This window comes from Canis lupus, chromosome 32 (genome assembly GCF_003254725.2).
Source record: "Canis lupus dingo isolate Sandy chromosome 32, ASM325472v2, whole genome shotgun sequence".
NCBI lineage: Eukaryota > Metazoa > Chordata > Mammalia > Carnivora > Canidae > Canis > Canis lupus.
The window spans coordinates 2,242,864-2,258,694 of NC_064274.1; the positions used below are offsets into that span (position 1 = coordinate 2,242,864).

The following is a 15,831-nucleotide window of genomic DNA, read 5'->3' on the forward strand; positions in this document are numbered from 1 at the left end:
ATGAATAGAAAAGAAGAGACAGTAGTTAACATAGTAATAACTCTCTCAGGATCATACCTAAAATGTGATAAAACAGTAATCCTCCCATTTTATCTCCCATACATGCCACACATGGTGCTAGACAGCCCTGCAACCAGCCCTGGAGCCATGAGGAATAGATTAGGGGCAGGGAGTAGGGCAGCAAGAAAATCATGATTTCTCTGGCCAATGAAGCCAAAAAGAAGTGCAGCAAGTATTAGGTGGGAAACTTACACTCAGTGGCAGTTGTAATTCAATGTGCTAGTGGAAATCTAGCAGAGTCCAAGAGAGTCAACCCACCCCATCACTCCAGTGACGAGAAGCACTGGGCCTCATTTGACCATGGTAAGTAAGGGTGTCAGCTGAGCCAGGAACAGCTGACAGAACCCATATACTAAATCTAAACTGGGCAACTGTCTGCTAAAATTGAGATTTGATTTTAAAAGGATCAAGAGTCTCCAAACTTAACATTTGAAATAACCAGGATTCAACTGAAAATCACTGGTCATACCAAAGGCCTAGAATATCACAAATTAAGTGAAAAAAGACTATCAGCAGAGACCAACACAGAGATGATTCAGATGTTAAAATTATCTGACAGACATTTTAGAGCAGCCATCATAAACCTGCTTCAAGAAGTAATTACAAATTCCCTTGAAACAAATAAAAAAATAAAACTCCCAAAGAAGCAGAAGTTCTATTTGCTGAAAAAGAAATTACTGAATGAAATTACTGAACTGAAAATCACAATAATCAAAATAATGAAACTCACTGGAAGGGCACAAAAATAAAGACAACCAAAAAATGAGTGAATCTGAGTATTCCATCTTAACAATTAAAAGGAAAATAAACTGTGGCAAAAAAAATGAACAGAGCTTGAGAGACTAACAAAAGCTCTATGACTCATATAATCAGAATCCAGAATGACAAGAGAAAGAACATGTGCTTTAAAAGTATTCTAAGAGATAATGGCTAAAATGCCTCAAATTTGGTAAATGACAAAACCTACAAATTCAAGAAGGTGAGCAAACTTCAAGTAGAATAAACCCAAAGAAATCCACACTAAGACACATCATAAACTGCTGAAAACTAAAGACCAAAAAAATCTCAAAAACATCAAAGAGAAAAGATATATTACCTATCAGGGAACAATGGGTTTCTTTTCTGAAACCATGGCAGCCAGAGGAAGTGGCACATTTTCAAGTGCTGAAAGAAAAGAACTGTCAAACCACAAATTCTGTATCATGCAAAATTTCCCTTCAGAAATCAAGGGGAAATAAAGATGTTATAAAAGGAAAACCATGAAACTTTGTGGCTAGCAGAACTGCCCTTAAAAAATAGCTAAAAGAAGCTCTCTAAACAGAAAGGAAATGATAAAAGAACTGGAACATCAAAAAAGAAAGAACAAGCAATGAGTAAAATTAGGGGTATACACAATGGACTATCCTCTCCACATGAGCTTCTTAAATCATACCTGATGGCTAAAGCACAAATTATAACATCTGTGTGGTATTCTGTAAGTCAAGGAAAGATTATAGACAATTATATTTTAATAAAATTGGGGAGTGTGAAGGCATTTAAAAGGGAAGGCATCAACAAGGCACTTAAAAGTGGTAACACCACTATCAGTAGACTATGCTAAATATGTATATTGTCATATCTAGAGCAATCACTAAGAAAACTACAGAAGACAATATACTCAAAGATAGCATAAATTTTAAAAGGTACAATTCTAAAATATATTTAACCCACAGGAAACCAAGAAATGATAAAGTAAAGGGAAACACAAGCAACAGAAAACTGAAAAAATGGCAGACTTAAGTTCTATGCATCAATAATTACTTCAAATGAAATGATCTAAATATACAAATTAAAAGAGCAGAATCTTGGCAAGGCAGATAAGAAAAAAGTGATACCTGACTCAATTGTATATTGTCTACAAGAAACTCATATCAAATATAATAACATAGTAAAGTTGAAGGAGGAAGGAAAAAGATAATACCATGCCAGTATTAAACAACAACCAAAAAAAGCAGAGTGGTTAGATTAACAACAGATAAAGCAGACTTAAGGGCAAGGAAAATACTAGAAACAAAGAAGGGCATTACATAATGATAAAAGGTTCAATCCACCATATCAAATGTAGTATAAATTCTAAATATGTACATACCAAACAATATACCTTCAAAATATATGAAGCAAAAACTGATAGGGCTGAAAGGAAAAATATGCAAATCTACAATTACAGTTGGGGATTTCAACATTATAATGTATTTATAACAATATGAGATAAAAAACTAGAAAAAATATGGAAGAATGGAACATCACCACTAACATGATCTAATTTACATTTATAAAACCATTCACCAAGACAATAAAACAAATCCCAGCAAACTTAAAAGAACTGAAATAATGTAGAATGTTTTCCAACTGTTCCCAAACTGGAATAAAACAAGAATAACAGAAAGAACAAGAAATTAACACATTTCTAAATAATCCATGAGTAAAAGAGGACGTTTCAAAGGAAATTTTTAAAACTACATTAAACAGAATGAATACACAACATATCAAAATTTGTGGTTAGCTAATGTAGTTCTGAGAGGGAAATGTGTAATGCTACATGATTGTATTTATAAAGAGGAAGAATTTCAAGTCAAAACTCTTAAGTTTTTATTTCAAACAAGAAAAAGAACAAAATAAACCCAAAATAAGTAGACAGAAGGAATTACTAAGATATAAGGAAAAAGAAAGGTTAAACATAAAAGAACAGAAAAAGATATATAGTGCAAATTCTAACCAAAAAGAATTTGCGTAGCTAGGTATTTTCATATAACCATACTAATATTAAAGTAATAAGAAGAGCATCAGGAGCTGATAAACATTTCAAATAACCAGAAAGATGAAATACATGAAAATATACCCTCAATATATGTAATTAAAAAGAAACACAAGGAACAAAGGAGGTGATTACATAATGATAAAAGAATTAATCTTTTTGATTCCTGTAAGAGCCGTAAGAAATAAACAAATCTGTGGTATGCAGGTGGCTCAGATTGTTATAGGTCTACCTTCAGCTTAGATCATGATCTCAGGGTCCTGGAAGGGAGACCTGAGTCAGGCGCTCTGCTCCGTGGGGGAGTCTGCTTCTCTCTCTCCCTCTGCCCCTCCCATTGCTTGTGCTTTCTCTTGCTTTTCTCTCTCTCTCTCTCAAATAAATAAGATCTTTAAAAATATATAAACAAACCTACAATTAAAGTGGGAAATTTTAGCACAGCTCTATCAATAATAAATAAAAAGTAACTACCAAGTGTATATGTCATATTCAAACAGTTAACAAATGCTGTATTTATAGAAAACAGCACCAAATAACTGCAGAATACACATTCTATTTAAGTACATACTTAACAATTAGAAAAATTAAGCATGTGCTGGCTAATAAATAGCACATTTTAAAAATTTTAACCAATTAAAAGTACTCTGACCACAATGCAACTAAACCAGGATTCAATGACAAAGAAAAACAACTCCTCTAGAAATAAAGACACTTCTAAGTGATTCATCTAAAAAGAAGTGATGAGAGCTTTTAGAAAACATGAACTGAATGATAATGAAAATAATAAAATTAAAACTTGAAGGATGCAGCTAAAAGCCATGTTTAAAGGGAGACATTAAAAAAATACTTTGAGGAAAAAAAGGAAAGTCGAAGATTTTTTATTTATTCGTTTGAGAGAGAGAGAGAGACAGAGAGAGAGAGAGAGAGAGAGAAAAGCAAGAGCAGAGGGAGAGGGAAAAGCAGAGTCCTGCTGAGCAGGGACCCCAATGCAGAACTAGATCCCAGGACCCCGGGATCATGACCTGAGCCCAAAGGCAGATGCTTAACCCCCTGAGCCACCCAGGTACCCAAAAAAAGGAAAGTCTAAAAGTTAATGATTAAGATGTTAAGCAGTTAAAAAAAGAACAACAAATGAAACCCAAAGAAAGGCAAAGGAATAAAAATTTAAAATCACTGATACTGGGATCCCTGGGTGGCGCAGCGGTTTAGCGCCTGCCTTTGGCCCAGGGCGAGATCTTGGAGACCCGGGATCGAATCCCACGTCGGGCTCCTGGTGCATGGAGCCTGCTTCTCCCTCTGCCTATGTCTCTGCCTCTCTCTCTCTCTCTCTCTCTCTCTCTCTCTGTGACTATCATAAATACATAAAATAAAATTTAAAAATTTTAAAAAAATAAAAATAAAAAATAAATAAACTCACTGATACTATTATTTATTAATAAGAGTATCAATAAAGCTAAAAATTGGTCTTTTTCTATGCATGAAGTAAATAAAAGCAACATAAATAACGTCTGGAATGTAAAAGAGACATCATCACTATATATCAAATAAACATTAAAAGATATTCTGAATAACTTTATGTCAATAAATTTGAAGATTTAGAGAAAATGGGCAAATTACCAAAAAACACAACTTTCAGAAACTGATAAGAGAAATGAAGAATCAGAACAGTACTACAGTTATTAAAGAAATTAAATCAGTAATTGAGAACTTCCTTCAAAGAAACCTCAGACTCAGATATATTCTACCAGACATTTAAGAAAAAAAGAAACCATTCTTAAATACACTTTTCTAAATAATAGAAAATAAATTTTATGATGCCAGTAAAATCTTTATACTAAAACCTGACAAGAATATTGAAGAAAAGAAAATTACTGGCCAATGTCACTCAAACTCATATGCAAAAAATCCTAGGTAAATTGTTAGTAAACTGAATAAGGAATACACACACACACACACACACACACACAAACTTTCTTAACCTATATAAAAATTATGGTGAATGTCACATTTAATTGTAATTATTAAAAGCTAGTAATTTTTGAAATTAGATAGATTATCATTACTTTTAGTTAGCATCTACTGTGATCTTTAGCAAGCACAATAAAGCAAGAAAAAAGAAATAAAAGATATAAGAATTAGAGGGTAATAAAAGTGTCATTATTCACAGATGACACAATCGTAAAAATTGAAATAAAAATACATTAGGATTAAAAAGAGTTTAGCAAAGTGGCTAAATATGTATTTACCAAAGGCATTTTAAGTGTTCAGCAAGGTGCCTGGAAACCAAGAATATACAAAACCCAACTATATTCCATAAATAAGCAATAATAATCTTATTAAGATAAAATTCATTTTTTAAAAGAACATTTATGAGGGCATCAAAAAAATCAATACCTAAAATAAATGTAATAAAAAACATGAAGACCACTACACAGAAACATAAACTCAATAGAGAGAAATTAGAAAAATCACAATAAATCAAAGAATATTCAACGTTGTTAGATCAGAAGATCCAGTTGTAAACATATTTATTCTTTCTTTTTTTTTTTTTAAAGGTTCTATGTATTTATTAGAGACACAGAGAGAGAGAGAGAGAGAGAGAGAGAGAGAGAGAGAGGCAGAGGGAGAAGCAGGTTCCATGCAGGAAGCCTGATGTGGGACTTGATCCCAGGTCTCCAGGATCACGCCCTGAGCTGAAGGCGGCGCTAAACCGCTAAGCCACCAGGGCTGCCCTGTTGATTATTCTTTCCAAAGCAATCTATAGATTTAATATATTCTCAACCTAAATCTCTACCTTTTGGGAAGGAGAGAAATTTGAAAAGCCAATTCCAACAATTTTAATGAAAATACAAGGTAAAGGAAGAACACCAAAACTAACTTGGACTTTAGAATCAAATCAAGAAGACTTACTCTACTGAATCTTAAGAATTTATAAAAATATCCTAATTACATTGTTATATTGCCATAAAGACTACTGGCAATGATCAGAAAACACAAAACTCAGAAATAAACCCATCATACAATAATTTATGACAAAGATGGCACTAAAAAACTTTTTTTTTTAAGATTTTATTTTTTTATTCATGAGAGACACACACACACAGAGAGAGAGAGAGAGAGAGAGACAGGCAGAGACACAGGCAGAGGGAGAAGAAGGCTCCATGCAGGAAGCCTGATGTGGGACCCGATCCCAGGTCTCCAGGATCACACCCTGGGCTGAAGGCAGGCGCTAAACCACTGAGCCACCCGGGCTGCCCGGCACTAAAAAACATTAATGAAAGAACAGTCTTTTCAAAAAATGGCTCAAGATCAACTTAATCTACATATGGAAAAGTTATGAAAATTGATTCCTGTGTTACTCAAATTTCAATTCTAGTAAGATATTAGCTTTAAATGTTACAAGCAAAAAATGGTATTTTTTAAAAGATTTTACTTATTTATTTATTCGTAAGACATGGGGGTAGGGGGGAGAGGCAGAGACCTAGGCAGAGGGAGAAGCAGGCTCCATGCAAGGAGCCCGATGTGGGACTTGACCCCAGATCACCAGATCATGCCCTGAGCCAAAGGCAGATGCTTAACCGCTGAGCCACCCAGGTGTCCCCAAATATGGTATTTTTAGATACAGTAAAATACAATCTTGAACTTGAGGTAGAAAAAATTTCTTAAATAGGACACAAAAGTAATACCATAATAGAAAAGATCAATGAATTCAATTATGTTAAAATGTTTTCTGTTCACCAAAAGACAAATTAAAAAAATAAAAATAAAAGACAAATTAAAAAAAGGAAGGCAAACAATAGCATGGGAGAAGATACCTGCAATATATATATCACCAAATGACTTGTATCCAAAGCACTGAAGAATTCCTTAAATATTATACACACATACACCCCACACACATGCCATATGAATGACTACATCTATTTAGACAAAGGAGATATGGATTTTTAAAGCAGGAAAGAAATAGTGTACACATACTATATATATAGCTAAATTAAACTTTTAGCCATATATTATTAATTTGTTATAGAAAGGATCTCTCAAGTTTATTAACTCTCCCATTAATCAACTTTTAGTCTTTACAGCCAAAACATTTTAGATGGTATTAATTTGGTTTTACATTATTGTAAATATTACTATTTTTTAAAATTTTTGTATGTAGATGTCTTCTGTGATGGAGAGAATTAAAGAATATAGACTACATATTGCGATGCTGGAATCTAGAGTTCTCTAGCTCTTTTTCAGGATTCTGTATTTTAGAAAGACATTATATTATTCCAAGAAAAATCTCTGAATTTAAACATCTATATACTTTTACTCATATTTTGAGTACTTAAGCAAAAAAGAAAAAGTTTTAGGTCAAATACTTAAAAGACTTCTTAGAATACAACTATTTTAGTCAGGTGCACCTGGTGTTCTTAATCAAAATCCTGCTTCCAAATTTCCACATAGTATAGTGAATTCACAAAAAATGTGTACAGTGTATGGGATCCACATAATCTGCATCAAATTCAAACAATTAATAACTATGTATCTGGGATTAAGAGCAAGAGAATCTTGGGTTCACAGCTCTGGCATTAATCACCTGTGTTAACTTGGAAAAACTAATTTATTCTCTGAATCTCAGAACCTGCATCTGTATATTACCAGTAAAAATTCAGACCTCTTAGATTCTTAGAAAGACTAAATGAGATAATGTTACTAAAGCTCCTAATATATTGCTTGGTAAACAGAAAGCACTCAGTATATGAAAAGAATGTCCCACTACCATGGGATTTAATAATGGGAGAAACTCTAAAATTATGATAAGCTTTAAAAAATGGTCAGATGCTCTTAAACAACATGTGACATATTAGCGAGTAGTAATACATGTAGAGTTCTCTGATGGTCATTAAGAGTTACCTGCAAGATTGTCAAGCATGAAGTTCAGTAGCTTTCTGGTTCCATCTGGGTCCTGGTATAAATTGAGAATATCCTGTGATAAAGGATTGCCTAAAGCAGAATACAAAAGTAACATATGTAAGACTTACAACTCTAAGACCAGACAAATGTACACAATAAAACAAAATACTAATTTTCTAAAGTAAATTTTATAGTATTTAATCTGTTATTACATAAATTTAAAGAAATTATATGAATCTAAAGACTCTTTGTTAAGATAGTCATAAAGAAAAATTTCAAAAAAGTTCTTTCTTTCCAGATTTCACTGTTTATACTATATACCTACAATTTATGTTTGCCAAAGTCACATATATAAACATATATATATCTTAGTCAATTCTGAAGTAATATCAAAACTCAGCACCCTGAATTTACCTTTATAAGTTCTATATTTATCTTTGAAGACAATATTCTAACTGAAAGACAAACAGTCCATACAAGAAAGAATGAATGCTATAAAAAAAAGGAGGGTCTTCCTAGTTAGAATATTTATATTACATATGGAGAAAGGAAGACATTTCAACTAAAAAGGAAACCTTGTACAAATACGACTTAGCTAAATATGAGAGGAAAATAAGAATTTTTCATAATGGTGATCAGGGATATCTGAGTAGTAACAGTATAAATGTATCAAACATAAAAAAAACAAACAAGCTATTATTAATAATCTATATATTCCCTTAAGAAATATAAGAGGGGCACCTGGTGGGTCCAGCAGTTAAGCGTCTACCTTTGGCCCAGGTCATGATCCCAGGTTCCTGGGATCAAGCCCTGTGTGGGGTTCCCTGTTCAATGGAAAGCCTGCTTCTCCCTCTCCCTCTGCCCCTCCACGCTACTCCATGTTCTCTCTCTCTCTCAAATAAATAAAATCTTACTAAAATATTTGGGTATTTTATTACATATAACTCAAAGTACTAAGGGAAAAAACTATGATCAATGAGTTAAGCAGTACATCAGACACAGCTAAAAATAAAATTAGTGAACAGAAAAAAAATACATTCAAAGAAACTACCGAGAATGTATCACTAAGAGAAAGATATAAAGTAGAAGACAGCAAAAGATATGTGAGTTAGATAAGGTATCTTAACATATATCAAGTTGGAACTCTAGAAATAGAGAATAGAAGTTGGGTCTCTGGCTCAATATGGACTCAGAAGTTGTCACTCCTGCCCCGACAACTGAAGTTATAAGGCAAACTGCTGCCCTGAACACAACAGGCAGATAGTAAAATCACAGTCTAGCGGCAGCAAAATACTGGACACAGAAGCCCAGAAATGGAACTAGTATCAGTTGGCACACTTTAAGATAAATTGCTGGAGGCTTACAGAAAATTAGCTTGAGAGTTAAAAAAAAAGAAAAAGAAAAAAAGCAAAGGGACCCAGTCTTAGGAACCTCCAACACTTCCCTGAGTTTTATCTCTAAGAGCCCCCTGGGCTTTTTAATATACAGTCTGCAGAAAAATTCCCCTTGTTGCTTTTAGTGGGGGAAGGAGACAGGGTGGGCAATGCTCTTCTTAAGTCCTACATGCAAAGAAAACTGTTTTACCAGAGTATAATCAGGACAGGTTTTACCATTTAAGCTCAAGTTACTCCACACTCCAGGTCCATCTAGCCTGATTTAGGGCAGAAAGAGTATGAAGCAGGATATCTAACTCAAAGGCCCATTAAAAGACTGAGACCTAATCATAAAACTATAGGACTCTTCCTCTCTTCCTACATCTTACACATCAGTATTACTCCTGTATAATTACAGATGATTATTGTAAATAGAATTATAAGCCTCAGAGTCTCTAGGAAAACCCATAGGCAACAGAGGAAATAAAAACAAGAAAACCGGAGGAAATTTTAGATTCTGACACACAACAGCAAACAGTTAACACAGACTAAGTCCTAGCCAGAAAGAATTCAGAGAGAAGTGAAAGACGCATTATTTTAAAAGAAAAAGGCTGCAAACTTTCAAAAGATAGTCCTTTAAAAATGAATAAACTGAGTCAAGAAGCACAATGTATACAAAGAAGTATATCAATGGATTTCATTTTACTTTGTACTGCAAACTAGAGAATGCCAATTACAAGTAGAATACTTTAAAATCTATTAGGGAAAATAATGAATTACTTAAAAACAGAAACTAAACAAAAAACATGGTAATAGCAATAAAAATAGCAAAATTGTAGACAAAAGTCCTATCTTATCAGAAAATATATTAAATATAAGTGGATTAAACTCAGATATTAGCAGTGAAGAAATTAGAATTCTAAAATGCAGACATTAACAGAATGAATAAAACATAATTCATTATATGCTGTCCACAAAAGATTCACTATAGATTCAAAGACACAAATAGATTGAAAATAAAATACAGAAAGAGGTATGCCATGCAAACAAAAAAGAATGGAGTGACTGTACTAAGAGTGGCTATACTAAGAAAGGGAAAATCTCAATGTTCTTTATCAATGAAAGAAATTCAATTAGTAGTTAAAAACCTTTCAACAAAGATTAATTCCAGGCCTAAATGGTTTTACTGGAAAATTCCACCAGTCATTTAAGAAAGTAATAATACAAATGTTCTGCAAACTCTTCCAGAAAAAAGAAGTGTTACACTTTCCAATTCATTTTATGAGGTCACCTGTATTCTGAAATCAAAGACATTGTAAGAAAAACATTACAGAATATGTCTTATGACCATTAATGTATAAACCCTCAACAAAATACTATATACACTAGTATATATATTCAGTATATATTTAGATGTTTCTCAATATATTAGAGAACATATAATGACCAAATTTTTTGAAATGGGAATAGAGGCTGACTCAACATCTGAAAAATGATATAAATGGAGTAAAGAAAAGTTACACAATCATCTCTATAGTCACACACAAAGTATTTGACCAAATTGGACTTAAATCAATAACAAAACCTTCAAACAAATGTGAAATAGAAGGAAGTTTATTTAATCTGAATAGCATTACCAACAAACTTGTCATTGATATAATTAATGGTGAGAGACTGTTTTTCTCTAAAATTGAGAACAAGGATGTGCACTGTCATCACAAGTATTTAATACTGTCCTAGCCAATGTGATAAGGCAATAAATTAAAAGCATATGCAAAAAAATAAAAAATAAAAAAATAAAAGCATACGCATTATAAATGAAGAAATGAAAGTCTCTTTGCACAGATTAAAAGTTTACCAATGATGCAAGAGACGAGCATTTGTAATATTTATAAATATAAATATTTTATATTTAAAAATTAACTGCATTTTAATTCTACAGTATCAAATAACTGAAAATTTAAAAGGCAGTATCATTTACAACAGCAATCAAAAATATCAAGTAAGTATAAATACAGCAAAGCATTTGTAAGATCTGCATGCTAAAAACTATAAAGTATTAAAGAAATAAAGAATGCCTTCATAAATGAAGAGACATATTGTATACATAGATTGGAAAACACAATCTTAAGTCTCGAGATTAAGATAATGAATCTCCTCCTCAAACTCATCCATATGTTCATCAGTATTCCAAAAAATATTTCAGCACAATATTTTGCAGAAATAATAAGCTGATTCTAAAATTTATATGGAAATGTATGCCACCTAAAAGTATAAAAGCAAATGTGAAAAAAATCAAAATTTGGAGATCTCCTGCTGCATAACCTCAAGGCTTATCATAAAGCTACAGTAAATCAAGTATTTTGGTATTGGCATAGATCAGTGGGACACAATAAAGTATCTAGCAGTAGATCCACATATATTTGGGTTCACTGAATTTTGACAGAGTTGCAAAAGAAGTCCACATAGAAAGTATAACCTTTTCAACAAATAGAGCTTAATTACTGGATGTGCATAGGCAAAAGAACAAACCTTGCTCCATATACAGAAATTAACTCAAAACAAATCATATATCTAAATGTAAAACCTAACTATAACATTTCTACAATAAAATTTTCATGTACTTGGATGAGGCAAACATTTCTTAGAAATGACACCAAAGACATAAAAATCCATAGAAGAAAATAAATGATAAATTGGACTTCATCAAAATGGAAAACTGGCCCTATATGAAAACAGAAATGCAAGCCACAGACTAGTAGAAAATATTTGCAAAAACACTTAAACAGGATTTGAATCCAGAATATATAACAAATCTCAGTAATTAGAAAAAAGCAACTCAATTATAAAACTAGGCAAACAATGTGAAGACACTTCATCAAGGAAGACATACAAGAAATACGCAAACACATGAAAAGATACATTGTATCATTATTCATTACAGAAAGAAACTCATTATGAGCTATTCCTGCATCCTATTACAATGGCAAAAATTGAAAAGATTAATACCAAGTGCTGACAAGAATGCACAGTAACTAAAACTCTTATTTGTAGTAGGAATGTAAAATGATACAACCCACTTACAGAAAACAGTTTGATGGTTTCTTAGAGAATTCAACATATACCTACCATACGACCTGGTAATCCCACTTCCAGGTATTTACCCAAGGAAAATAAAATTTTGTTTCATGCAGAAATTTGTATTCAAATGTTTACATTGTGCCTTATTACTAATCACCCATAACTGAAAACCAAGTTCTTCAATTTGTGAACAGATAAAAATGTGCTGTATATCCACACAATAGAATACTACTCAGCAATAGAAATGAACTACTGAAATATCCAAAATGATTGAATCTCAAATGTATTATGCTAAATGAAAGAACCTACACTCAAAAAGCTACATTCTGTATGTTTCCCTATAGGATGTAAAGTAGGTGAAAGTAGATGTTGATTTCAACACAAATGAATTCTGAGGGGGTAAGAGAACACTTCTATTTCTCAATTGTGGTGATGGTTATGAAAGCTAAATGTCTATCAACATTCACCAATTTTGAGTGTCTACACTCACCAAAGAGTTGAATTTCACTATATATAAATTATAACTTGTTAAAAATAGTTGCTAACAATTTAATTTTTTCAAAAATATATTAAAGGTATAATTTCAAGAGTAACCACTAAGAGTCTAGAAATAGAACATACTAACTCCAAAGCAAAAGAAAGTATATAAAACAAAGGGGAAAAAAAATTCTTAGGCAAAAAAAAAAAAAAAAAAAAAAAGACACAAAGTTGTATCAAAAGGAAGGATAGCATAATACAAAAATACCCATAATTACAATATAGGTGAAGCAATTGATCTGAACCCACATTAAAAACAAAATAAAGTCAGAATGTATTAAAAACAAAGTCCAGGGGTAGCCGAGTGGCTCAGTCAGTTAAGTGTCTGACCCTTTAATTTCAGCTCACTTCATGATCTCAGGGTCCTCAGACTGAGTCCCACATTGGGCTCCCCCCAACCTCAGCAGGGAGTCTGCTTGTCTTCCTCTCCTTCTACGCCTCTCCCTATTTGCACATGCATGCCTTCTCTTGGCTCAAATAAATAAATAAATCTTAAAAAAAACAACAACAAAAAACAAAGTCCTAAGCATAAGTACACAGAAAGGTTGAAAGTAAACAGATGAGAAAAGATATATTAGACAAACATTAACCAAAAGAAAACTTGCACAGCTGCAATATTAGACAACACAGACCATAAGATGAAAATACTCAACAAGGAAGGAAGAAGCTCACTACCTATTATCAGGTTCTATTCACCAAAAGGTATATAGCATGATATACAATATAGCAAATATACAGCAAAAGGTGTAGGTGGTATACCTAATAAAATAATCTCAAAGGATATAAAGCAAAAGCTGAGTGAACTACATGGGGAAATGAGCAAATCTACAATTTTAGTGGAAATTTTACATTAATTACCTTAATTACAGGCTAGAGTCAAAAATTTATAAAAATATTAAAAAATCTGAGCAATAAATCTGATCTAATGGACAAATAATACAGACCTATGCCCAACAATCAGAGAAAAATATTCTTTCAGATGCAATAAAACATTTACAAAAATTTATCACATACTAGGTCATAAATTAAGAACCAAAAAATGTCACAGGATAGATTCATACAGGTTACCCTACCTGCCTATAAATGTTAACTTTAATGCTAACAATTAAAAAAGATTTAAAATCATGTATGCTTAGAAACATTAAATAATTAATGGGTCAAAGAAGATATGATAACCTATATTAAAAGTACTTAGACCAAAACAAAAATGAAAATACTTCACGTTGAAATTGTGGGATATAGCAACAACAAAAATATCCAAATAGGCACACTTTATAGCCTTACTTAGATGCTTATACAAAATAAGAAAATCTAGGTATATATGAAACCACGTATCCAACTTAAATGGAGAAAAAAGGAAAATATAGAATAAGCCCAAACAAAACAGAACAAAGAAAAACAAAAACGAACCCGTTTTTGAAAAATAAAAAGCAACACTGATTCACTGAAAATAACACAACTGACAAATCCATGGGGAGGCTAAATTAGGAAAAAAGAGAAGGCACAAATAAACAATTCTAGAAATGAAGAAGGGGATGATATAGCTATAAATAGAACAGAGTCTAAAAATATATCAAGAAAATATTATGAACACTTTCATGCAAATAAATTTGAAAAATTAAAAAGCCAAAACATTCCAATGGTACATATATGATCCAACAAAACTGACTCATTAACAACTAGAAATCCTCAATTGTCTTATAACTAAAAATATATTGGGGTGGCACTTAAATATCTTCCATAAAGAAACAACTGTCAATGATAGTTTTATAGAATTATAAAATAAATTATATAAATATAATTTATATATAGTGAAATTCACATCTTTGGTGAGTGCAGACACTCAAAATTGGTGAATGTTGATAGACATTTAGTTTTCATAACCATCACCACAATTGGTATATAAAATATACCAAAATTTCAAGAACACATTAGTTCAATCTTATACAAACCCTTTAAGAGAACCAAATAAGAATCTTACTTAGGTCTGTCTTGTTCATGAGCATATGTGTAAAATTCCTAAAAAATTTTTTTTTTCTTGGGAAAGGCAGTCCACCAGGGACCCAGTGCTTCCCTCTTCATTCTTGGTGAGGGTGACAGATTCTGAGGTCTATCAGTCTGATACTGAGTAGTTCTATAGCTAGTTATATAGGCAGCTAAATAGGTTAAGGCAACCATAGCAATATTTCCATGTAACTCTTTGCCTCCTGGGCAATCAATACTGCTGCTTACTAAAGAATTTGCTGCTTGCTTGAAAAGTGCTAGAACATTAGACATGAACTACTCAAATGCAATGTAAACTCACTGTGTTCATAGCATGTTTAGACCCATCTTGTTGCTTGAAGGGATAATGTTCTTTGTCTTGTCTCAGGAGTCTCATTGCCTCCTGCCACTATCCATGAAACAATCATTAACTTATGAGTAGGGTAAAATCTCAGCGCCTCCACAGTCCTTGAGAAATATTATCAAAATAAATCCAGCATACAAAAGCACAAGGTTGGCTTTATCTCAGTGATGCAAGATGCAAGTATAGTTTGAATTGGAAAAAATGGGGCACTTAGCTGACTTAGAACATTCGACTCCTGATCTTGGGCTCATGAGTTCAAGCCCCATGCTGGGTGTAGAGATTACCTAAATAAACTTTAAAAAATGAATAAATAAGTAGGGAAAATATATAGGTATAATTTACTAACTCAGCCTATGAAATGAGAAAGTTCTCCCACAACTGATGAAACATTTAATAAAAGTCAGCACTTAAATAACAATTAGCAAAGCAGAAATAGAACTTTTAGAAACTAAAAGTGTATTTTATGAAAAACATAAAGCAAATATGGAAAAATATTAGAAGCATTTCTTTTAAAATTGAGAATAGAGGCATGCTCATCCAGTATTAATACTTCTACTCAACATTGTACTTAACATCCTGCTCAGTACATTAAGAAAACATGTAAGTTGAAATAATTAAACCCAAAAGAATTTGCAGACAAATTTTCTGAAAGATAAGAATTTAGCCAAGAAAGCTTACTACAGATCAATTTTTCCCTCTTACTTGTATTTCTATACCCCAACAGCAAATAGGCAGGAAAA

General features: G+C 32.3%; 1 protein-coding gene across 7 annotated transcripts in view; it reads right to left on the bottom strand.

The window, feature by feature from the left end:
* CNOT6L (CCR4-NOT transcription complex subunit 6 like) overlaps positions 1-15,831 on the bottom strand; it is a 113,871-nt gene that overhangs the window by 41,758 nt on the left and 56,282 nt on the right. For all 7 annotated transcript variants that reach the window (XM_049104911.1, XM_025427092.3, XM_025427068.3 and 4 more), the window contains exon 5: positions 7,754-7,843. In XM_049104911.1, coding sequence (XP_048960868.1) covers positions 7,754-7,843 — 90 coding nt within the window. The remainder of the gene's footprint in view (positions 1-7,753; positions 7,844-15,831) is intronic.